Genomic DNA, 25,335 nt, shown 5'->3' with positions numbered 1-25,335 from the left:
GAGGGGGAGAAATAGGGGTACTGAAAAACCTCAAGGACTTTGCAAGATTAGAACTAAATCTATACTCCCCAATGCCTCAACTCATAAACCCCACTGTTGCCATGACAACCACAAGACTATGTGCACTATTTTGTGTTTCCCAATGAAGAGTGTAGAGGGAGTAAGACGAGGAGGACTAGTAAAGCAACCTCAGCTGAAGATGAATATTACATTACGTATACACACCCTGGATTTGTAACACTGGCAGGATGTGGGTCAATTTCGTTCTACTCGATAGTTTGGGGGGAAAGGAGGAAAAGTTCAACTTTAGACTGGAGATAACGAAACATGGCTGAAATCAGAGAACATGAAGGCCTATTGCTGATACTGTTCAGGGTATCACTTTATCCTCTTGCTAGTTTCAAGTTCATCTTAACTATGCACAAATAGCTACATCGATGCAACTGCACTGATAACTAATTTATATTGCCCCCTTGGCCTTATCCAAATGCTGACAATACTCACTACTTAACCCACAAGCACGCAGAGGAATGATAAAAATACATTGTTGGTGTTCATATCATTTTCTAATATTGTGTCCTTCTTTGCAATCTTATATTAAAAGATGTTATGTCAATTATTATCCACACAAATTAAATGACAAATAACATAACTTTCGTATGTTGTGATTGTGTAAATAGCAATACACTGTAAAACACACGAAACAAATGTTATGAAGTATTAAATATATGTTTACTGATTTTGTTATTCAGTCAAGCAGTGTTATACCTTGAAGTAAAATTCTTTCACTTTTCTTCATTGATCTACAAAATGGATATATGAAGTCAAAAGATTTAATAAAATCAAAGAAATACAATAGAAATACAATTCTCACAATCAGGATGATTGTGGGAATGAATATTTAGAATACAAAGAGCTCCTAACCAGTTCATTCAAGACAAAGTCCTAGTGAGAGACCAAATGGCAATATTGATAGTCTTAATGAAATTAGTCTTGTGAATGTGGATTCTTGTTTCTTCCATCAATATTTCATATTTCTCCATCTCCTTACACAGAGTAATAAGCCAAGAAAATCAAAGGATTCCCTAAAATTAGCTCAAAATTGGCCTTGGTTGAGGGGCAAAACTTGGCAGTGTTCTTGAATTGTTTCTATGCAGATCCGAGATACCCTGTACTGTATGCTAAATAGGGTTTTCTCCAAAGTTTCCTTCAATGAAGCAATAATTTATGATGAAAGTGATTTTACAGTTTACACTGGCATAGAAACCATAAAAGTTATGATGTCACACCAATTATTTTTGTCTATAAATAGAATGATGTAATACTGTAGAGTACATACAGTGTAGTAGTAAGGAATAATTTCTTTTGGGCTGTGTACTACGTTTCCAAAACACATCCATTGTTCTGAGTGCAATACATTTTCTCTTAAAATTGTACCTTAAATGAAAATTTGAAAGATATGTCAGCGATAATCTCAAATTAGATCAACTGGTGACAAAAACTCATTCTATTTTCTAAATAGTTTTAAAAAACAAATAGGCTAAAATATGAGCAGTTAGCTCTACAATAGAAAGAAATCAGAATAAAAAGTGTATATTGGAATTGATATAATACTTTGTCAGTACCATCTGTGCAATATGAAAGCAATACACAGATTTTAAAGAGGTGATGAAAAATAATAATTCTGACCCGGTTGTCTAAAATTTCTTTGTATGTAAGTACTAGATGAAGTGACAATGAAAATGACTAAATTTCTCTCAAGATATTTTTACAAGCAAAACATAAACAAAAGATGAGCTGAGGGGAAGCAAGAAATTGGAATCACAGAGAACAAAGATGGCACAAAGACAAGGAGATTTAGAAGGATGCTAGACAGCGTAATTGAGAGTCATCAGAGAGGCAAGATGGCTGCCATCTATCGACTGCGCCCCTTTCCTTCAAATGACTGCATCCTGCTCGGAGTTCCACGAGAGACAGAGACGACATCATGTGACTGGGTTCGATCCTGGAGGTTGTTATGCCAGCATAAACCAAGCGAGGGCAGCGCACAGAGTCGCTAACAGGGAGGATGTAGAGATTGGCACGGGTAAATTGGTACATCCTGTTACTCCATCCCAAGCCTGGCTCTATAAAAGCCTCTCATGATGAACCAACCCATGCTGTCTTCTTGCATGGCTGGAGTCTGTCTTATGTAGCCAGGGGGCCCCCTCTCATCCACACATCATTGTTTTTCAACACAAAGTACATGATAATACTGTGTCCATTTTATTCTATCAAACAACTTTATGCTTGTCCATCATGAAAGTTCATCTGTGTTGGTTGAAAATAAGTAAAATTTAATCTTCTGCTCACAACACAAAGAAAAATCACTGGAAGAATTGCCTCAAAATTTTCGGCTGCTAACTGCTGCCTTCTTCAGTGATTACCGAAATGACCCAATTTGACCTAACTTTATGTTTTAATATTCATTCTATATCAAACAATCTTTCTTTTCGTTTCATTTTCTCAATAATTTTTCGTCTTGGACTTAATCAAATTGCCGTTATGCAAAGTTTTAAGGCTTCAGGTGAAAGTAAATTATTAAAGTCCCAGACGAGCATGACAAGTCAACTAGTCAAGGTGTAGGCCTACATTAATATGGTTAGATCCAATAAACCTCATATAGTTTCAAAACATACTATTACATCTGTAGCTTCAGTTTGTCAAATTCCATAATTGTCTAAAATAGCCTAATTAGTTAATTTACCGGTTTCAGCTCGTAACTCTGAAATATATTCTCATTAATTTGCCAAAATACTTTTGAAAGATGGAAGACTTAACATGTCCCCCCCCCCCCATAAAAAAAGAGGATTTTAAGTAAACTGCATCCAAAGCAGCATACATTTGGCAAACACAGTCATAGTTGTTTGCAAGGATTTTTTTTCAAAGCACGCATCTAAATTCCATCAATCTACAAATCAACTTCGACTTGACTCAATTCATCTCTTGCTCTTTTAGCCCAAGTCAATTTCCAAGCGCAAATTCATCACCACTGCCTGCTCGGGCTTTCAAACTTTTCCAAAGTTGTACGTTGTGTGTGATTGAGGCGATAACTGAGAGGGTCTCTGACGATGATTCATGCCTTGGATTAGGATGCTGAGAGTTTGTTATCACCCCATAGCAGCAAAGCAGCTTGCTTTACAACCCATGCTACGTGTACAAAAACTACGCTTGTCGTCTACGTTACAGAGGACTCTCGTATTCCTCCCCGATGCAAACGTGCTCGATTCAATATAAATTTACAGATGGGTTTCAGAGATAAGCAATACTCCAACGTAATAGAGGAGGAGGGACAGTTGGTTTGGAAAGCTCTTGATGAGGAAGTAAATTGCCGAGTGAAAATTTCTCTCCTTCCATCTGTCTGTACAGGCAGGATACTTTCTATGCTACATGGCTTTGTTTTCAGTTCTTTGGAAACTGAAAATTATCTAGTTTACAATCTCATCATCAACTATATTACTTGTTTCCCTCTTGGAAATTGATCACAATGAGAGTTAGAGTAAATCAACTGTAAAGTACCAAGACCCATTAAGTATGCAAACAGAGAAATTTTAAAAACAAAGCCCCATCGGTAGACTTAGGATGAATTATTCTTTAATTTCACAGGAAGCAGATTAAGAGTTGGTCATGTGAGCAAGTGATTGAAAAAAAATGATCATGTTTCATTTAAGCTACAAGTGTGAAATGACCAAATGAAAATTATTTCCCTTTCTAATACGATCAATTCTTCCATCTTACTTCGGTATGATAATTGTGCTTTCCTCATTCATTTCAATTACTTTATTCAGATAAAGAAATTCAGATCATAATTCTATACAGTCCGTATCAATGATCCAATAATTGATGTATTTCATTTTTATTTGAAATTCTCATTCAATGGAAAATGAATTCGGAATTACAGATGCTGTCTTTATACATCTTCTTCGTCCCCTGCCCCTCCTTCACTTTTATTTTCATTAAAAAGTAATTGCTACAAGTTTATGTAGAAATGCCATTAACTGTATGTTTCGATACAAATAACAGGAAACCAATACAGATCAATCATGTAAAACACACAAGGCCTACAGCCAATTTTTCAGATAAATCCTGAATTACATAAATAGCCATCAGGCCAAAGGAAGAGGGAGAACATAGGGATCACCCCCCCCCCCCAAAAAAAAAAAAATATGAATAAATAAATGAATATAAAAAAACATGATACAAGCCCAAACAACTTAGTTTTGAGAAAAACATAGGTCTAAAGAAATCACCATCCAGAAAAAAATGTTTAGGGTAAAAAAAAAACCTATGATAAATTATCAAATATATAGAAGTATCACAAATCCTTCTTGGTAAAGGTCAATTTTAGAGGAAATTGTGAGCAGTAGCAGTACATGGATGGACTGCATCACAATGGTAGCATCGGATTACATTAGTTTCTAATACAAATAGGAAAGAAGATGGTTTTACATGTTTTTCAGAGAAGAGAAACCTTGCTGTGGTAGGAAATCAGGAAATGATCAAGGGAAAGACCTGAGCGATGAAGGAAGTAGGAGCGTTTCTGATCTAGAGCAGAAAAAATCACTATGTGGACAAGCAATTATCACTTTGGATTTCTTTACAAGGTGGTCAACTCACATTGTAAGTCTTCTCAACCCAACATTGCATAGAAATGCTCTTTGAACATATATTGTGTAAGAGAGATGTTGGTTTACTATCTTTATGAAATACTCCCTCACATTTGCTCTTCCAAAAAGTGCTTGTGCTTAAAATTTCACCAAGACATAAGTTCTAATTAAATTTCAGTCTATCAAATTTTAACTCTATTTTCAATCTTGAAGTTGTTGCTAAACCACAATAAAAAAAGGTGGGCCCTTGTATCCTGTAGACATCTGAATAGGGATGGTCTTGTTATCATCATCTCATCACCGTGCCAACAAGCTAGTCAGAGCAAACATCACCTCACAGCCTAACGATCGACCCACAGTCTTTTACTCAAGTCCAAAGTTCAAATGCCACATTGACAACCCAAGTAAAGAGATCAAATTGCTTTAATCTCTTATCATAAAGTTTTGAGTGTCAATCAGTCATAAACGCAGATATCACGCTTCCATCAACTTCATCTACATTTCACTATTCATATCATATAAGGAAAATTGGAGGGCTAATCAAGAATAGTTTTCAAAAGAATTTGAATATTCCCCTTTCTGGTGATATCGGATGAAGACACAATTATTTGGACTGTGGCAATAATCTGAAATGGCTCATGAACTCAAACTAAAAGATTGACACTTAAAATAGTCAGGGCAAGTGATTAATTTGTGAGATCTACAATTTAAAGTCAAAGGCACACTGATTATATTGTATAGGAAATAAAAATTCCATATTACGCATCGACATCAGTGATGAAACACGAAGGCCCGTATTCTGGAGCCGGGTTCAATTTAAACTCTTAAGTTGCGGTTAAACTATGGATAGCCAATTAAGACGCAAATCTCTAACAGTAGAGGTTCATACTATCAGCTCATTTGACTCATAAATCATTCTTAATTGTCTGGAAAGGATGAATAAGATAATTGTCTTCACCATTAAAGAATTAAGAAAGAGCACATAAGAAACATACCATGAACAAACTTGACATGCTTGGCTTCCCATATGTCCAGGGACCATGGAAGGGGGGGCTAGGGGATTCAGCCCTCTCCCCCACCCTTTTTTTCCATAACCATGCCCAATAGGCCAATAACCTAAAAATTACCATATTGTGATTTTTTGCATGGTCAAGCTCCCCCCCACTTTGAAAACCGTTCCACAGCCCCTGATGTCAGCCAAGAGTTTAATACTGAGTTCAGAATACAGGCCTGACTGTACAACATTCTCTTGCACATAATAGTTGCATTACGAGTAGGGATCCTATAACTGTACATACCATGCATATAGGGCATACATACATGCAAAGTATCGTGTAAGTGGGAAAATAAGCATCTGGTGTTAAATTATGAATAGAGAGGTCTAGGAGCAATTGTCTCGCTTTAATCAACCCTGCATCAGTCCTACGTCAGATACAGCATCTGTCCTCTCACAATACCCTACACTCCATCTCAAATGTCACAAGATATTTCAGGATGCCTGCAAATTTTTTTTTAATAACAAGCTCTTCATCAAAAGCAAGTCATCCCAATCGACTGCAACATCATCATCATCATTGGTAGATGTTGCCATGGATATGATGCGGGAGATGAGGTGAGGAGGATCTATATTGCTTGAAAGAATACTACGGGTGCCTCCAGAGCGTGTCAAGGAGAGAGACTTCATCAGGGCAACAGAGCGTTGCTAGCAACCGTCTCGCAGGATGCTGCTGACAACGCAAGATGAAAGAAAGTGAGAGAAAGAGAGAGCGCGGGAGAAGGAGGGAGAGATGAGAGACGGAGTTGAGATATCAGAAGACAGACTGAATTATCATTAAGGGGGAGGCAGAGAGAGAGAAAGAGGAGTCATCCTCATGGTAACCTAGCAAAAAGGATGAGAATCTCCACATATGGTGCCATCTATTCAATAATCCTTGTCACCATCACCTGCCTCTACATCTACTTCTACATACATGTAGATCTATCCAAAATTGTTTCCAGTTTAATATCTCCTGATGTAATATTACTCATTAGAAGACAATTTTTACTCATCTTACAATTCTATGCAGTTTACAATCATTTTTCTTCAAATTCTTAATTTCTCTTCATTCCTCATCCCTCTCATTCTCCTATCCTCTTCCTTTTCTTTTCCTCTTCCCTTTTTTTCTTCAGACTTTCTTTCTTTCCATTTTCCCTTTCTTCCTCTTTATCATTTACACTTCTTCCTTACAATCACACACTTCCCCCTGACTCTCTCATTGCTTCTCCTCCTTTCTCTTCTCCTCTTCCTCCATCTTCTTCTCTCTTTCTCTCCATCTCTCTTTTATATTTAAAAAAACCCCTAAATCTTGCCCTTTAACTTGAATTCCCTGTTCAGTAGGTTGTAACACAGCCTGTATTGGATAACCAGATGGTGAGACACTTCTCCGCTCTTAATATATCAAGTCCTCATACCAGCCCATAGTAGGGTCATGATATAACCATCTGAATCTCAATATTCCAGCATGAGTTAAAAAGTCTGCTTTTGATTCTTGCACGTTGTAGAGCAGTATTCTACCAAATTCTACTTAGAATTTATTTTTCATGAAACAACTGAAATAAAAAAATATCGTACCAACATAAATCTTTAATAAAGCAAACTGATATGTAGATGAAATGAGGTTATTCATTACTTATATTTAACCTTGTTCATTGCTAATAAAGTGAAGAGAAGAAACAGCAGTTTGGTTTATAGTGGAAGATAAAGAGGGAGAGGGTGGAAGAGAAAGATGGAGAGAGAGAATAGAGAAAGAAAGAAATAAAGAAAGGAATGAATAGATGTCCAAAGAAAGAAAGACATGGATGCAGAGAGGAAGACAAGGAGAAAGAAAGAAATAAATAAATAAAAGGATATTTTTGTCTCTCCCCAAGAAGAGATGCATGATGGGACTTCAGAAGGGTTGATGAAACAACAAAACAAAAAGAAGGGAGAGAGAAAGGAACGACTGACTACCAGCACAAACTCCCCATTAAACAAATATCACTGGTTGTATGCATTACAGAGGTAGTCAATGGTATTGTGCCATATACCTACAGTGAGTAGCAATTATAGGCCTGTTTCAACAATCCTATATCAACCTTTGGACCCATCCTGTAAGAGGCAGTGAGTACAGAGGAGAAAAAAAAAGATGAATGCCAAGATAGAAGAAGAGGAGAAGAGGAAAGGATAAAATACAAGATAGAATGAGAGGAATTTAGAAACATTACATGTAGTATTGATAAAGAAATACATGGAGAGACCGGTGAGGGAAGGTATTTATAGGACACACGGTATGATATAGACAAGCATAAAGCATGGACATAAAAGAAAAGGACCCATTTCCGAAGGAGTTGTGATCAAACACAACTCCGGCAATCAAATGCAACTTGATTCTCAGCCAATCAGATGCACATATATATATATAGGCCTATATATACTGTATATGGATTTGTACTTATATTTGTGTTTACAAGCAACTCTTTCTATAGGTTTATTTCCAATTCGTCTTATGCCAATTCGTCCAATTGCCATTTCGTCTACTATCATTTGGTCTACCATCAGTTCGTCCACTCACCACATGGTCTACTTTTATTTAATCTAATGCCATTCCACCTAATGCCATTCTGTCTAATAACTAGTTGGTCCAATAGCCATTTGGTCCAGACGGTCATTTGGTCTTATTGGACTATTAAGCATGGAGCTACCACAGACTAAGTGCTAAATTGTGCAAAATGAATGAAAATTTAAATGGATATTAGACCAAATGGTTATGAGAAGAAATGATCATAGACGAAATGGTGATTAGACCAAAGTGATGATTAGACCAAATGGACGAAATGAACGGAATGGCATTAGACTAAATGAAAGTAGACCATGTGTTGAGTGGACGAGTTGGCAAGTTATTAACAGGCCCCTATATTGATTGGAAAGCCAAAGCAAAGAAAGAGAGGGGGGTGGTAAGTTTTGGTATCACAGACACAATAATCAGCATAGAGACAGAAAAAATATACTTAATGAATAAACTAGCACGTGTTTTACAGAACATTGTTTAAAAATGGAGAAAATGTGAAGATGGTTTAGTACCTGCATGTAGAAGGTGCATGCACGATGAAAGAGTCATATGAGAAGAAAATAGAGAAGAAAAAACGGATAAACAACAAATAAGTACAAAGTTGAGATACAAAATGCAGATGACACAAAACATCACATGAAAAAACCATGATGAAAATCTAAAAAGTGCAGTACATGTACATGTTTAGTTTGATTTCTTATAAAAAACCATACCCTGCCCCGCCCCCCCCCCTTGTTGGTTCTCAATCACTTAAGTTACATGTATTCTCAAAGTCGTGAAGACCTTCATTTATAATACACAGGTTCTCTAACTCCAAAATTTCTATCACTATATTAATTCTAAACAAATATGCCTAACGAGACATGGAGGGCATCCATAAATGTGCATAGCTGTGTGGATATAGTCTGGATACATGCACTGCATGGGTGTCCCATATCAAGCCAGAAGGAAGAGCTGCATTTAGGATGATAAATACCCTAGTAACCAAAACCAAAGTTCATTTGTACATCAAACTTCAGAGAAACAAAATACACTTAGACAATGCACGGCCAAGATAGCATCATAAAGTCCCTCAGACGAGGCCCTGATTCAGTTATCTATTTGAGTACAAAGTACTTCTCTTTTTCGTGTCATCATGGAGCATATTATTGGACCACGGAGGACTGTAAAACAGTGAGACGGTAAAACAAAATTGGGATCAGAACCGTACATAGCCACGCATGCCAAGCGGAGTGCCTCCTCCCTCTGTAAACACAACCTTAACAATGAGTGACATACTCCTCAAATCAGAACAAAATGAATCTGAACAATACCCTGAATTTCAATCATCATTATCAATGTCCATTCAAACGTAGTAATGTACATCATCTAGCTCTTGTGGAATGCATACATGCTCCTATTTGCCATAGGTCACTTTCTGCTTCTTTTCAAGTAACAATGGTTCAAACTGATTAAATAATCAACATTGATTTGCGCCATGTATAATATTAGTTTAGATGTGTTTTCTTAATGTCCTTTTATCTGATTTCTTGTATTTCTAATATTGCCAATAATTCAAATACTTCCATCAGAAAGTATATCATATCCATCAGGCTCTCATTATTCTTACAGTAGGCCTACAGTGTGTATTATCTTCAAACTTCAGATGATGTTGATTAATGGATTGATTGATGTATCTATAATGTTTATGGACAGCAGTGTATATACTGCATTTGAGGGTGATGAGAAGGGTAAGAACACCTGTTGATGAGTTTCTTACCTTTGATGGTGTACTGTCATTGGAAACAGAACTCGTAGGTGAAGTAGCTCTTGGCTTCATTGACCCTCCATCCACCCCATTCTGAGTCTCCCCCTCCTGCTTCAGACATCTGTCAGTCCACATTGGTGAATCACTCCTCCCGATTTCCTCAGGACCCCTCATGCTGCCACCGCCGAAGCTACTCGCAATCGACTGTTCATCCTCCATAGATACCGCAGCAGCGAGGACCGCCCCCGATACAACCGCTGCCGCTGCTGCCTTAGCACTCAGAAAGTCTACCTGGTCGGGGAGAGAGTTATCCTGCAAGACCGACATTGATGAGTTTGAAGTCTCTGCATCATCAAGCTTTGTGTCCTCCTCCTCCCCCTCTTCAGTTTGATTTTGCCCCCTCTGCATTGCCTCAACACCTGTCAAGGGTTGCTGTGATGAAGGCACTTGATCCACGCCGGCTGTCGTGCCCCCTCCTCCTATGTCTGACTCACCAGCAGGCTCTACAAGGCAACCAGCAATGCCAACACGATTATCCTGCAAGTCATCAACGGTGGTGGCAGCATCATCCCCATCAGCGAGGGACGCATGCTCATGCCTAACTGCGTCACTTGGCTCTACACCATTCACCACCTCCCCATTAACATCTTGTTCCTTCACTTCAGGTTCTTTCACTTCATGTTCTTTCCCATCCGGTCCTGTTTCCGGTTCCACCACATCATCAGATTTACCCTTTTTGAAAGACTTCTTTGTCACACGCAGCTCGCCAACATCTCCATTTTGCAGATCCGACTTTGCCGCTGATCGCTTCTGAACTTGAGTTTTCTTATCCTTGGCTAATGAGTTCCGCCTCTTTGCCGTGGGTCTCTCTCTGCTGTGACCGTTCACTGATCTTACTGGGGGCTGCTTTCTGTCCACTGATTGACGACCCTTAACAGACGATCTCCTCGTCACTTCTGATGCTGGCTCTGACTTGGCTTTCTTCCCTTTTCCTGTCCCCTCTCCTTCAAGGTCTGTTAAGAGAGGCGAAACACAAACAGGGATATTCAGATTAATTACCTCAATGATACTCTATCTCACTGTATCAAATGCCTAATTCCAACTTCAAGAAGAGAGAGAAATGGGTTCTTCCTTTGCAAGTTCGGTATTAATTGGGAAACTATTTCATACAGGAAAGAGAATGAATCTTCAGATTAATTCTGTCAATGATAAATGACTTCAGAGTATCAAATATCTTAAGTCAGAACATACAATGAATAAAAGCTTTTCACTTCAGAACAAAACCATCATAATATGCACATGAGTATTTAAAAAAAATGAAAAAGTGGATATACAAATATTGTTTATTCACACTTCTAGTTAATCTTAGCCTATATCTGAAGAAACAGGGGTCTATATCTTCTCTTTTTTTCAATCAAAATACCAAATGTTATACAGAAATAATCTGACACCTCAGTCAAGCTTTGTTAAATCTTAAACTTGCAAGGATTTGCTCAATTAAATACATAATGCTAGAAAATAAATTAATAATGAAGTCTAATAGGTCCATGGTCTAACAGAGAACCGTTTTCCAAAATCAGGTTTAATTTCATGGCACTTAATCCAAGCATTTTTCAAATATTTTAATATAGTCCCAAGTTGAAAATTTGATATGAATTTTATGAGGTGTGAATGCATAAATTCAGGGTTTCTTTTTTAAATACAAACAGCATCTTATTAATATATTATTATTAATTGATAATGGTTCATTTTGATACTTCTTTCTCTTTCTCATTCTTTTTTCTTCTCTTTCTTTTCCTTCCTCTCTCCTTCCCTCTCACCTTATCTACTTCATCTTGTATTTTAATTTTTGTTATCCTGCTCTCTTACATTCTCTCTGTCACACACACGCACACACAGCTTCACCCACACACAAACACTCATCCATGATCCTCCTTTCCATCCAAAAGCCCTCCGTCCTGCACCCCCCCCCCCCCCTCTCTCTTTCTCACTCAGACTATTTCTTACAACTTAGGCATCATCAATCAATCAATGCAACACTGCAAATATTTCACTTCCTTGTATTCTCACAACACGGCAGAGCAAAAGCACACACACACACATACAATCTATCTCTCTCTACGCCTCTCTCCCTCTATCATATGCCACTTTGAACTGATCAAACACAATACGCAGAAACCAATCAACTGTATCCCAGCCCACACCACTCAAGGCAAACCAGAGCAGAGAGAATGAAAGAAAGCGAGGGAAAAAAAATCATTATGGATGGATGTGTTTTCAGATATTTGGTATGGTTCTGTTATGATTTATGGTATTCACAGAAAGATGAATTTGAAAACAACTAGATGAACTTGTGGAATGCATATTTTGACTGTAGACACGTATCATCTCATTTACTGAATTTGTCTTTAAATTTACATGAGTCACTAAATTCACACAGTGAAAAGACAAACAAATGGTATTTTCCTCAAATTTCATCTTAGGATAATTTGCAAACTTTTTCTTCAGAAAGTAAATTAAGAAACTAGACAACTATTTCAATCATAATATTTATATCATAAATTATATGTACCCACGTACCTTCTTCTCTTACTATATGTCTATTTCAATAAGTTAAGTAACTAATTAGCAGATATTGTTTTTGTACGAACTTGTGGTTCGTTCATGACAACTTCCTATTGATTACCACAAGATAGCCAACCCAAAACTAATGACATAAATGAGAATAATCATTTAAAAGTTAAAACAAGTAATAATTGTCACAAGGGCAACTTGTTTAAGGATGAGGCAGATATCTCCTCATCACAACTACATGTAATTCACATCATGATAATAGAAGACAGGAACAAGTGGAAGACTGTTTGTATATTCTTGTTACTATGGAAGCCAGAACAATTACATGTAACATGAAAATATATGACAATTGTAGAAATTGCAATATTTCTTTGAGTATATGCTGAAAGTGTTGAAAATGGAGAGTGCATCCAGATATCACCAAAAAAGCAAGAAATGACAAAGTCAAAATTGAAAAAAAAGATGAAGTCGATAAAAAGCTTCTGTGATTGATTATTTAGAGGAGCAGGAGGGATGATGGGGAATGGGAAGATGTTGCCATGACGATACCATGTTTCATCACTTCTTCAGTAGCATTCCAGGAGTATTAAACAAAGCTAGAATTTCCTTGGTTACTTTGCAGAAGGCAGCGTATCTTCTTACCGAAGAGGAGGTTCATGTTACCATGGTAACAAGAAAACATTAAAGATGACTCCATCCCACATGATGCTTGCAATAGCATCCTGAGCAAATGAGTAGCAAGGTGTCTTGAGGAGTATATCAGGGAAGTATCATGTGAATAACTCATTTTCATCGTCCCTTCAATCAATATTCAAATTATATCACTTTTACCTCTACTTCTCCCACTTTCTATTCTCAAGTTGTCCAAATATCATTTTGCCTATCTAGGCAGTGTTGGAAGAAATGACAGAATAGGCTAAATAAAACTGGAAAAAGAAAGTGGATGAAATGTTAAGTGATAGATGGGTAAAAATGAATCATCACTAATTCCCAAATGGTTATCATACAATTTGGTCTTAGACAAAATGGCATTAGGTTGTGCAGGACGAGATCAAAAGGACAATAGGCAAAGTGAAACCAGAGTCGCTAAAACCAAGTTAAAATTCTTTAATATTTACAGGAATACTATCATTCTACATCACCTACTGGAAACTACCATCACAGTTGGCATTGATGTTGAGATGGAGGAGAAACATACCCTGGGTTAGAACAATACATGTATGAAATTTGACACAATTGTTCAATAGACAAGGCAAACACAATGGACCTCTAGTCTAGATACATCGACACATGTTACAGTCAGAAAGAGTGCTACATGTGGAGGGTTTGCGTCATAACTGGAGCTAGAGCGATGGCTGCTGAAGGCATTAAACCCTCATAACGTCTTTCTCGGGTCTTTGTTCTTGTTTTCTTGGCCCGACCATCTCCTTGCGTTCATCCTATTCCACTTCCTGTAAACCAGCCAGCTACATGTAGCCAGTCAGCCAACTCAACCAAGCTCCCTCCTGCCTGGGCTGGCTGGCGGGTTCAGTCGCAATCCCTCAGCTCATGGATCAATGCAGAGTTTAAGAGGGGAGGAAGAGCAAACAATACCCTAAATCAACAAGTGATCATACGAAGACTATAGGATAGAAATTCCCATGCATGATAAATCAGTGGTAATGGAGCCGTGATCAATGCTCTGATGATATGCTATGATGCTTTCTGGCTAAAGGCAACATCAAAATGACCCCAAGATTCATTCTCTCTCTAAAATGCCTTTCATAAATGCTTTTGGCAATTATCCTTTACAATAACAGAATTTATATCTTTGTAATCTACTCTATCTTGAAAAAACCCATAATTTAAAGGTCTTGACTTTTTTAATCACTTTAGAAACTCTTCATTCGATTACTGTATCCTCTCACCATTTTGTTCCATATTATTCTCTCTTTTAGGAACCTTAAAATTTCCATGTAACATTTACCACCCCCCCCCCATCCACTTGTCACTTTCATTTATTTCGTAGCAAATATCTATTAGTTATTTACACCTTGATCCTAATCAAACTTTTCCATCATCTAAATTATTTATATTTTTTTCACCTCATGAGAATTCATTTGAATTCGTGGATCCTCTATATTCCTTCTTTCACTCTCTGTCATTGAACTGCACCAAGTCAGCAACAATACATTTGTCTATTAAACCAACTATCATCATCCTCTCTTCTTTTTCATAACTTCAAGAAAATGACACTGTTAGTTGCTACAAATGCTTTTTCATTCTCTCATCATCTTATCATGTTTTAGAGAAATGAAAACATCACTAGATTATCTTTCATCCTTGCTCATCCATTGTTGTTGTCTTTTACAAAGCAGATGCTATTTAGTATTGGGACACTTTTACATAAATACTTTTCATGCTATCTGATCTCCATCAACTATGATACTATCACTTTGATTCAAATACATCATCTCTTTCAGTCTTTCTCCACTCACAGTCTGTTCTCCTCCTGTCATCCAGGGAGTGTAATCTCTGGTTCCCTGGCTACCCGCATCCTGTCCCCCTATCCCAGCATCCTCTATTCATTATCTTGGGAGGAAGTGAGGTGAGTCTGACTCAGGATGATACGTCCCACCAGCAAGCGCGGGGACACCAGTAATCTCATCAATTTCTTTTTTCTTTGTCTCTTCCTTCTCCATCAAGCACTGCCAATCATCTTGATTCCTCTTTCAGCATCTTGACTCTTCAAACGCTGTGCACTCACTTTCTTTACAACTTTTCTTTTCAAGTTCTGAAAAAGACTTTGAAAGTTCACATCAAATCCTTGAAGTCTCTTCACTAAGATAAAATAAAATGGTGAAGCCCCTTGGACTATACTAAATGTCAATTCCCCCTTTTATATTCCATTCACCTTTTATATTCCCTTTTAAAATTTTGATGACGCTGTAACATCCCCTCCTTCTCTCTCTCTTACCAAGATGATCTCAGCTAACTCACACCCCTCTTCCAACTAAAATCAATAAATACCAAAGTGGTTTACAACATCGAACTCCTACTTATTATTTAACAGAACAACACGATTGCTTTAAATTTGATAGCTTGCCACAGAATACTCACAAAATTCTAAACACTGACATTGGGGCCAAATCAAAGAGTTTGTTAAATAATCGAGCTGTATTCAAAGCTTACATTAAGAGTCAGACTAACCGGACCTAGTCCTCTCATCCAAGAGCCTCTATAAGAGCTTGATCAGAGACCAGGTCGGGTCAAGCCAGTCTTCCTGGTTCACGACCACAGTCGGGTCACTCATGAACAGATGATAACCAACTGTTAATATTCTCATTTACTCACACACAGCTCTGCTCAACCCTGTATGTACTACTACACCACGGATGACTAATACCAGGACATCAGCCAAACCGTCTCCAATACACAACCCACAAGTCAGATACTGATGGCATACATCCATAAAGAAAAGAACACGGAGTCAAGATCTATCATGCTCCTCAACCTTCACCACTCTGGAAGGACAAGCTTACTTTGAAATTTTGCAAAAAATTATTCATCAATTTGGAAATGATCCTGAGAATTCCCCTGCATCAACAATGTGCAGTTTTAGCAATGACCTGATCCTTTACTTTATGGACATGTAGACCTCTATTCATCCCATACTGTAACATTACAAAACTTGTAAAAACATAACAATCACATTAACAACACTTACCAATTAAATACCATTTCTATTCGAGAAACTAATCCAAGAAATTACTTTAAGTCATGACATCATTACTTTCCAACTCCCTAATCCCCCCCCCCATTAAGAAAATCAAGATAACAAATGGATGAATGATCTCATCATGTAGTAGGTCTCATGCACTGAGTCTTGTGTCTAGTGAAGTACATTAAACTTTGTGGTATCATCGCTGCATTTATCATTAAATGGACACATGAAACAATCTACTTGTTCTATCCCTCAATACAGCATCTATAACCAATGATGGGAGTTTTCATGTTTTATTTTAATTTCACTTGGAATGAATGGATTCCTTATGGTGCATTCAGTTACTACAATTCAACAGAATGAGATAAATTTCTACTTTTTAGCCAGAGAGGCAGAGATATACTTGATTTTTACTGTTTGAAATTTAAACCAGAATTTTAGTTGTAAAACTTGTATCTCTTCATTCATTTTAAAATGTCCATTCAAGTGGTTTACAAAGCTAAATAAAATTTAAAAAAATAACCCAATTCTCTAATATCAAAGATATATGTAGCTAATGTTTTCTAGAAATTTATTGAGGTATTATTGACATTTGTAGGACATCCTTTGTGGTGCTATAATACTAGATCAGCATCATAAATAACTTTCTACTTTAATACGAAAGAGGAAAAAGAGCCATAAATGCTGAACAAAGAAGGATCCCAAATTACAAACATACTGGTAGGATTAGAAAACTTATATGAGAAATAAGATCAGATATAACTGGATTTGCAAGGATGGGATAAGATGGATGGCCTGGCTTTGTGCAAGATCCCTCACGCTGTTTTCCTATAGAAGACAATGGATGCAAGCAGGAAACTAATAGAACACACACACAACATTCATAAATGAGTGAAAAACTTGACACATAATGAAAGAAGGAAGTCCAATTAATGGGGAAGCACATCCTTAGTAAAGTTTGATCTTGATGAGGAGCTCAGCGACTTGATAAGTTAGGGGTATGGTCAGTGAATAGACTGCCAGCATGTATCACATTGCACCGGGATGAGAGGCACCAAGAGAGGAAAATTATTTTTCATCCTGCGGCTCGCTTGCCTGGTACATATAGACCTTGGTTATCTCATAGGCTTTACCCCTGTCACCTCATCACTTGAGCAAGTTAAAAATAGGATGAGCAGAGCCCTTTACTTTATTTCTAGCGGGGGTCAGAATTACTTTAGAAAGCTCCAGGAAATTAAGAAACATGATAGACCAGAGTCTTTCAATATTTCAAAATTGTAACTTTCCTCATTTCTGTGCGAAGTTTAATAATGACAAACATTATTGATGAAACCTATAATATACATGTAGGCCTTCTTCCTAAAGAATGAAACGTCACATCACCTTCAAATTCTAACTTAGACTAACATTTCTATCCTGTAATTCACATACAACTTACATTTTTTAAAAACAATTTTATATTGTACATTTCTACAGGAATATGATGCATAATACTAAACATCTGTTAATGTCAAAAGAATGTAGATAGGCCTAAATGGTTCATCAGAACATCGAAGATGTTTAAATGTTTTCATATAAAATAAACCAGTGGAGTAATTGTTTGGAATTTTCAAAGAGCTGAATGAAGAGTCTGCTTTTACTGTACAAGAATCATAACTGGTGGAGGGATGTTCCTATTTTCATACATACTGAACTGAATTTGGCATTCTATCAATTAAAGAGCAATCTATTTTCAATTCTTAAGCAGGATCTTTAATTATGAGTAGGCCCACATATCATCCTACCACTGAGCATCATTGAAATACCATATCATGCCATTTCATGTTTTTCATGTGAAAAAAGCGAAGGAGGAGAAATAAGAGTGAATGTTAACATACTGTACCCCCATAATCAATATCCAACTTGTTTATGATTAACATCTCTATTAAATTAACACATCACCATCACTTCATGATTGGATCATTTCAATGATTCCATTTCAATATCAATTACAGAATCAAAGCATTGTTCTACAGCGTATCAATCATCTCTGCTCGGCCTCACACTATACCTATTTCATCCATGATTAATTATCACATCAATAATAGTCATCATGCAAGCTGAATTAACAAGGAAACTGGATTTGGAAAGTGTGAGCTCACATCTCGATTCAATGTAACCCCTTACAGAGGATGTCCGCCAGAGCTGCAATTTTCAATTTTCGGTTTCAGCTTGCAAGCACGAGGGCAGGCTACACAACCGTTTTATATCTCCTGGTACATCTGTGCGCATGCAGAGCCACCGCAACCCGCTTGTTTGTTTCCCAATGCAGATCAGGGCTCATAATCGAGTGCAAGATGATAACTATTGAGATTCGCTTCAATGTACACATCGCATGTACCTTGTTTTAGGAGAATATGTAAATTTTTCAATGGTAAGCTGGTTCTTGACTCCTACAGAGAGAGAAATAAAATGGGTATTTGCCCATTGCCAGTTACATTTTCTTTCTTCAAACTACAGCATCCTACATCTAGAGCCTACATTTTTATTGCTTCTCCCTATATTCCATCTCCTTTGAGAATCACCCTTTGCTTCACTAGAGATCTTAGAAAGAGTTTACGCTTTCTGTTTTCAGCTCAAAATGGTGATTTTCTTATTTTAGTTCAAAGCACGGTTGTGTCCTTTTTCATTTTCATTCAAACACCAATTGTAATCTAGAATTTCTAACACAGATCATACAACCTTACAAAGAGATGCATTTATGATCAGCATTCTCCAAGCATCATAAGCAAGTTAACTTTATCACCTGTCTCAGGTTTGAGTTTAGTGGCACAATGCGCTTTTGGAAAGAAGGTGTGGCATAACTTGAACTCTCCTTCCATATCAAATTAGCATAAGTAGTGCAACTTTGTGAAGAAAAAAGTATGAGTATTCCTTGGAAAATGAAGCATAAATGCATGTTATTATTGCTATTGTTGTCGTTATTACTATTATCATCATCATCATTATTTGTTTGGTGTGTCCTGTGCCTGGGGAGGCACAAAGAAACAAGCATCTTTTTCCTTCTCTCTTTTTACTCATGGGGGGGGGGGTCTGCACCCACTGCCCATTGAACACCCCACCTCCTCCACTTCCTACAGGTATTGCATGGATGATGGAACTGGATTTAAACCACCTCTTGGAATGAAACATGACAGTTCATTTGAAAGAAAAGACTGCCTGCCTGAGTACTAACAAATCAAAACGTGATAATTTGATTGATTGCTCGAGCAATACATTAGAGGTCTGCATGAAGACCAATCACACTTGGAGTATTTATCATCAATGATCAGGCTCCAGGCAACACAACTACAAAGCGATATATTGAACGATACATGACGAGAAACAAAAAGTCATCTTTGCCGTGTCCACATCCAGTTCCTGGGAGTCATATGTTTTTGCATCACATGGTGCTTCAGGTCGGTACTGGTAACAATCTAGACTGTGTATACACTTCTCACCTTGCTTGTAAGCAAAGGTATGATTTGTGAGTAAAACCGATCCATCATTACTAGATTATCAATATCCTATAGCATTAATGCATCTATAGAACAAATGGTATATAAGCTTGTCAAACTTGGGACCACTTATTACTCAGATTCTGTATACATAACAATACATAACATGGGCTCGGTTGACATCTTCCAAGAGACCGTGCATCCAAAGATGCATCCAAAGGATGCCTTTGACAATCATTGACTACAAAATGTGAATCCATCACCTTTTGAGATAGCCTACATGTACATGTACATCATCAAGATTTCAGTTAATACAGAATAATACTTGGCAAATGAAGACTCACATACAACTTCTTATATATAATATGCCTGTATAAATCTCTTTAGTGTAATTGTTGAGGTTTAGGCCTGGCCTGGATAGACTATTGAAGTGGATCCTCTAATAAAATAGATGGAGCTATAAAACTATGCTAACCAGGTCCAGAACAATTCAAAATAATCGATGCCCCCAACAGGTCACCATCGCTACCATCTACACTGCAGTTTGGATCAAAAGACTATAGTAATCCTCAAAGTCTACCAAAGACTTCAGAGCAGAAGGGTCTGCATTAAGAGACTAAGTGAGACTTTGATCTGGATGACTGCAACAAGGTGGTTGTAATAGATTTATCATACTTAGGTAGATGCAGTCATCTAAATATGCAGGGATAAAGTAATTGTGCAGGCATGATAGGGAATAGGAGGAAGTGGTAGGATGTGCATGAGGACAAAATGATCTTATAGGTTGGAAACTCTCATGTATTGTGTTTGCGAGGCCTAATCGTCATCGTCATACACGGAGCAAGGGCATTATGCTTGGCAGGAACTGTGTAAATAGATTTCCATGGTGTGATTAGCGATGGATGATGAATGTACTTTAGAATCAATGTTTGAGAGTGTTTAGAGTTTAGAAGGATAGAATACATAACAATCTTCCATCCATATGGTCTTCCCTGTTCAATCCAGGCACACTCCGGGATACACCATCAAAAATCATTGAAATTAATCAAATAACTCCAATAATTATGACACAAATGGAGAAAACAATGAAGACACACCCCATTCAGTGATGCAGTATAATTAAAATTCCAAATGATGCAGATTAAATTGGGGGGTTAGAGTCAACAATGCCTAGCAAACTTAAAATTCATATAAACATACCTTCATACAAGAGACATTACTTTAACACCCATATACAGCTCATTGTCTTTCATAGCGAGTTCTCAATCAATTACACTATTTGTACTTACACCCACATCATACAACTAGGCACAAAAAAGACCCAAAATTTGTGCCGTTTCCATGTCATTATACTTGGTATATTCAGACCCATTCTTCCAAAAAGCACATTTTCACCTGCCAAATCAAGTAAAGCACCAAATAATGTTTAACTTGTGCGAATATATTTGTAACATCCCCAAAACCAAGAAAAAAAACCCCTACAAATTAGTACTTGTAAAGTGGAACTTTTCAACAAAAATTACGAAAACCTTGGCTAGGATTTCTCCAAGTATGCCTGTATATTTGAGTATGAAAGCAAATTTTGAGAACTTTTCATCATATTTCAGACACGATACATATCATGAACTTTATCTGCTTTGAGTTGGTGTGAATGTGAGAACTTATTAATTTGGTTATTTTAAAACTTAAATTTACAGGTTATTTTCCTGATGGAGGGATGTAAATGAACCCTTCCATGCAGACTTGCCATCAATCTCTCTTCCAAACCTGACCTTGATAAAGTACCACGGTCTGACCTTCTTCCCCTCTCCTATTATTCACTCAAACATCTCCATGGAAGATGCCTTCAAAAAGAAGTTACAAGCAAGAGGAAGCCAGTTGTAGTTGGGTCTGGAGGAAATTTATCATTATTGTGTGTGGAGAGGATTCCATCCATTTGAACCCTGAAATGCCAAAGTCAACCAATCACTCCACACAATATGCATAACATCCATGGCATGTTGAAAGGAGTTAATGTTGATCATTTGAGATAAATAATACCCGAGATCACTAAAATTGATCAAGTAAAAGAACATCAAAACTAGTATATTGAATATCATTATGATGATAATTATAGCAATGACAGTGGTTGTGATGGTCACTAATGATGATAATACTGATTGTGGTAGTGACCATGAGGGGGAGCAGAGAAGGTGGAGGGTAAGGAGGGAAAGGATGAGGATGTTATGATGGTGGTGGTGAGAATGTATATGGTAATGGTGATGGGGATGATGATGAGCAGGAGGATGTAATGACTGTGGTGGTGGTGATGGGATGATGAGGAGGAAGATGAAATGATCATTGATGGTGGTGGTGGTGGTGGTGGTGGGGATGATGATGAAGAGGATGCAATGATGGTGATGGTGGTGGTGATAGTGATGATGATGATGACAAGGATGTAATTAATGATGGTGGTGGTGATGGGGATGATGAGGAGGAGGAGGATGTAATGATGGTGGTAGTGATGGGGATCATGAGGAGGAGGAGGATGTAATGATGGTGGTGGTGATGATGGGGATGATGATAGGGATGTAATGATGGTGGTGGTGGTGGTGATGAGAAGGAAGAGAAGGATGTTGATGATGATAGTGGTGGTGGTGAAGGGGATGATGAGGAAGAGGATGTAATGATGGTGATGGTGATTGGGATGATGATGATGAGGAGGATGCAATGATGGTGATGGGGATAATGATGAGGAAAAGGCTTTAATGATGGTGGTGGTGTAAAATGATGAGAAGGAATAGCCATATGTTCGTGGAGGTGGTGATTGTAATGAGTCGGAAGAGGAGGATGTTGATGATGGTTATGATGACGATAATGATGATGATGATACTGTGATGAAGGTCCTAATGAGGATGATAAGTTGGCAAACTAGTCAAAGATAACCATTTATTAAGATGAGAGCGCAAGTGATGGCCATTTCACCATCCTCACAACCATCATTACAAAGGAAGAAAGAGACATAAAAAGACATATTGAGTTTCATCCTATTGTAGCAAATGGAGGAGAAACCTCTAAAAATTATCACTTAATCAAAATGTGCATAACATTTACATTTCCTGGCAATTTGTGGTTTAGAGTCCACATGACAACATCCACTCTCAAACAGAAAATGACAAACAAAATATCAATGATGATTAATACAAGTACAATAACAAAGCATATCTACATTAGTATATTTCTACAGACCCACGCAAAACTGCTGGGAGGATGTCATAGTCTTTCATCATCAAAACTTAAAGGTAAAATACAGTAGTTGCAGCAGAGAATTATTTCTTTAAAGTCTTTTAAATCAAGGTTAATAGTCAAAATATTATCATACATCTAGATCACATACATAAATGTAAACTTTTCTTTGTAAGATCATTAAATCTCAGCTCAAAATTGGTAATTCTGATGATCATTAATACTGAAAAGCATATGTGGGACAGTGCATTTATATTACCCCAAATTTGATGGAATTTGCTGCATATTTCGATTATTTCTCAGCAATTACGCATTTCTTCCAGAGCTATTTGGCACATATTTTATTGTATACAAACACTTTGAGGGTACTTTCATTGGATTCTGTTCAGACTCATTTTGAGAACGTTACAACTGGTATTTATCTTTAACTGACAAATTTACACTGGAGTGTCAACGGGAAATTTCATCACACAAATTATCAATAGCCAAACAACATTTTTATTCAATTCTTTTTTTTAACAATCCTTCAAATGTACTCATCAACTAACATCTTGGTGTTCCAGTGTCTAAAATAATCACCTATCTCGTGTCCTGATTTAAATATTTCTGTGTTAAATTCTGACTATAATCACCACTTTTGCTTACATCTCAAAGTATTCATAAACACTTCATCTTTCGCTCTTGATTCTCAAGACAAGTACATCATAACAGAGGACAAAGAACTTGAATTTTCTCTAATTTTCATCTCACACCATTTGATCCTTCCAGTGATGAATTCTCTATTTCAAGGAAATTCGAGAAACTTCTTCATTCAATTGTCTCAATAATGAACTGATCAATATTAAACTTCCTTCTAATGATATCTATCTAATCTCAAACCGTCTAGCTGTTTAAACCATCATTCCTGGAAGCTTGATGATAGTTAAAGTCATCTTAATTTAGAATAAGTTTTGAAGGTCAAGGTACTATATATCTGGAAAAGAAAATGATTACCCCCATAATCCCTCTATGAAAAGTCAAGGGTGAAGTTGTACGAAATGACAAACTTGACACACGTTGCTCTACTTGTACCTCAACTCCGTGGAAGTAGAAAACCATGATTACAAGAGTATTGTTTGCAAAGCACTGCACCATGAGACAATAACTTTGTACATAACATGGGCCTCTATTTTCATTTGTCTTTCTGGCAAGTCATGGCACGAAAACTTGCCAACATCTGAACCTAGCATCAGGACTCAAAATACAAAATTTGGAAGCCTTGCACGAGCTACGTCTACTACGTTTAAAACTTGGGGAATGAAATCAGGCCAAAGCCAACAAGGTAAATTGTTTGAAGGAGTGCCTCTATGATTGAGCAAGATTATATTCCGTAATAACAAGTCATCTTCTCTCGCGTATACATGTGGAATAATACGGGCCTGATCTAGGCTGTGTAACAACCACTTGAGATGATATATTACACGCTAACAGAAGGAAAACTCGATAGAACATATAATAAATGTGATCAGCCGCACACATCTGCCTCCACTTTTCCCCGCGATGACTGCATCTCTAGATTTATACACTCTCTATCAATGATGTTCACTTCCTTGTTTGCGATTAGAATGTACATGGTATCACATTAGCTTTGCATTAAACTCTCTCATATGATCAAATAGACTGAAATAAAACTTGTTCCATTCTTCCATTCACCATTTCTAAAAGTCATAATACTTTGGGGTTTTACAATCTCTTATTTTTGGTGGGGGTAGATAATGTTCATAGTCATGTAGGCTTAAAAAGAACCCCCTTCACAATTTACCATTCAATCCATTTCACATCATCCTTGTGTTTGTTACTGGGTGTTCTTAGGCCATTAACTTATCAATGTTAATTCTGATAACAATTCAGAGGAACCCTTGGTGGTATACTATTAATATCCTGCAAGCAAAATATTGTAGAGCCTACATGTAGCACTTAAAGATGATAGAAAAATCATTTTAAAAGGTGTTAAGAAACTATTTGTCTCATTTCATAAACATCTAATTTAAACAATTTATTAATATTCTTCAGAAAAATCTAAACAAGATTTATAAAATGCAAACATCGCAATCATTGAAAATGATAAAGCTATTCAACATCTGTAAGAAACTGTGGTATTACTGATATCACTGTTACTTCCTTCCCTGTATGCTTTTCTTTGAACACCAACTATTATGACTGGATAGAAATCTCCCCATCTTGCCGGATACATCCTCTATCTCTTGGAGAGAGAACAATTGCACTGATTTCATTACTCATAATTTCAGTGTACCCAAATTCCTGTGGTAGAATACAAGCAGGAATCCACAAAAAATATCCTACTTGAAATGAATATGTGAGTAAAAAACATATGGAC

The 25,335-nt window shown here is 37.1% G+C and overlaps 1 protein-coding gene across 2 annotated transcripts in view; it reads right to left on the bottom strand.

Moving 5' to 3' along the window:
• LOC121407494 (ras-responsive element-binding protein 1-like) overlaps positions 1–25,335 on the bottom strand; it is a 46,160-nt gene that overhangs the window by 9,317 nt on the left and 11,508 nt on the right. For both annotated transcript variants that reach the window (XM_041598602.1, XM_041598603.1), the window contains exon 2: positions 9,993–10,993. In XM_041598602.1, coding sequence (XP_041454536.1) covers positions 9,993–10,993 — 1,001 coding nt within the window. The remainder of the gene's footprint in view (positions 1–9,992; positions 10,994–25,335) is intronic.

Source organism: Lytechinus variegatus, chromosome 2, assembly GCF_018143015.1.
Source record: "Lytechinus variegatus isolate NC3 chromosome 2, Lvar_3.0, whole genome shotgun sequence".
NCBI classification, from domain to species: Eukaryota; Metazoa; Echinodermata; class Echinoidea; order Temnopleuroida; family Toxopneustidae; genus Lytechinus; species Lytechinus variegatus.
Note: the sequence above shows the minus strand (reverse complement) of the source record. Positions and strands in the feature narration are given on the sequence as shown.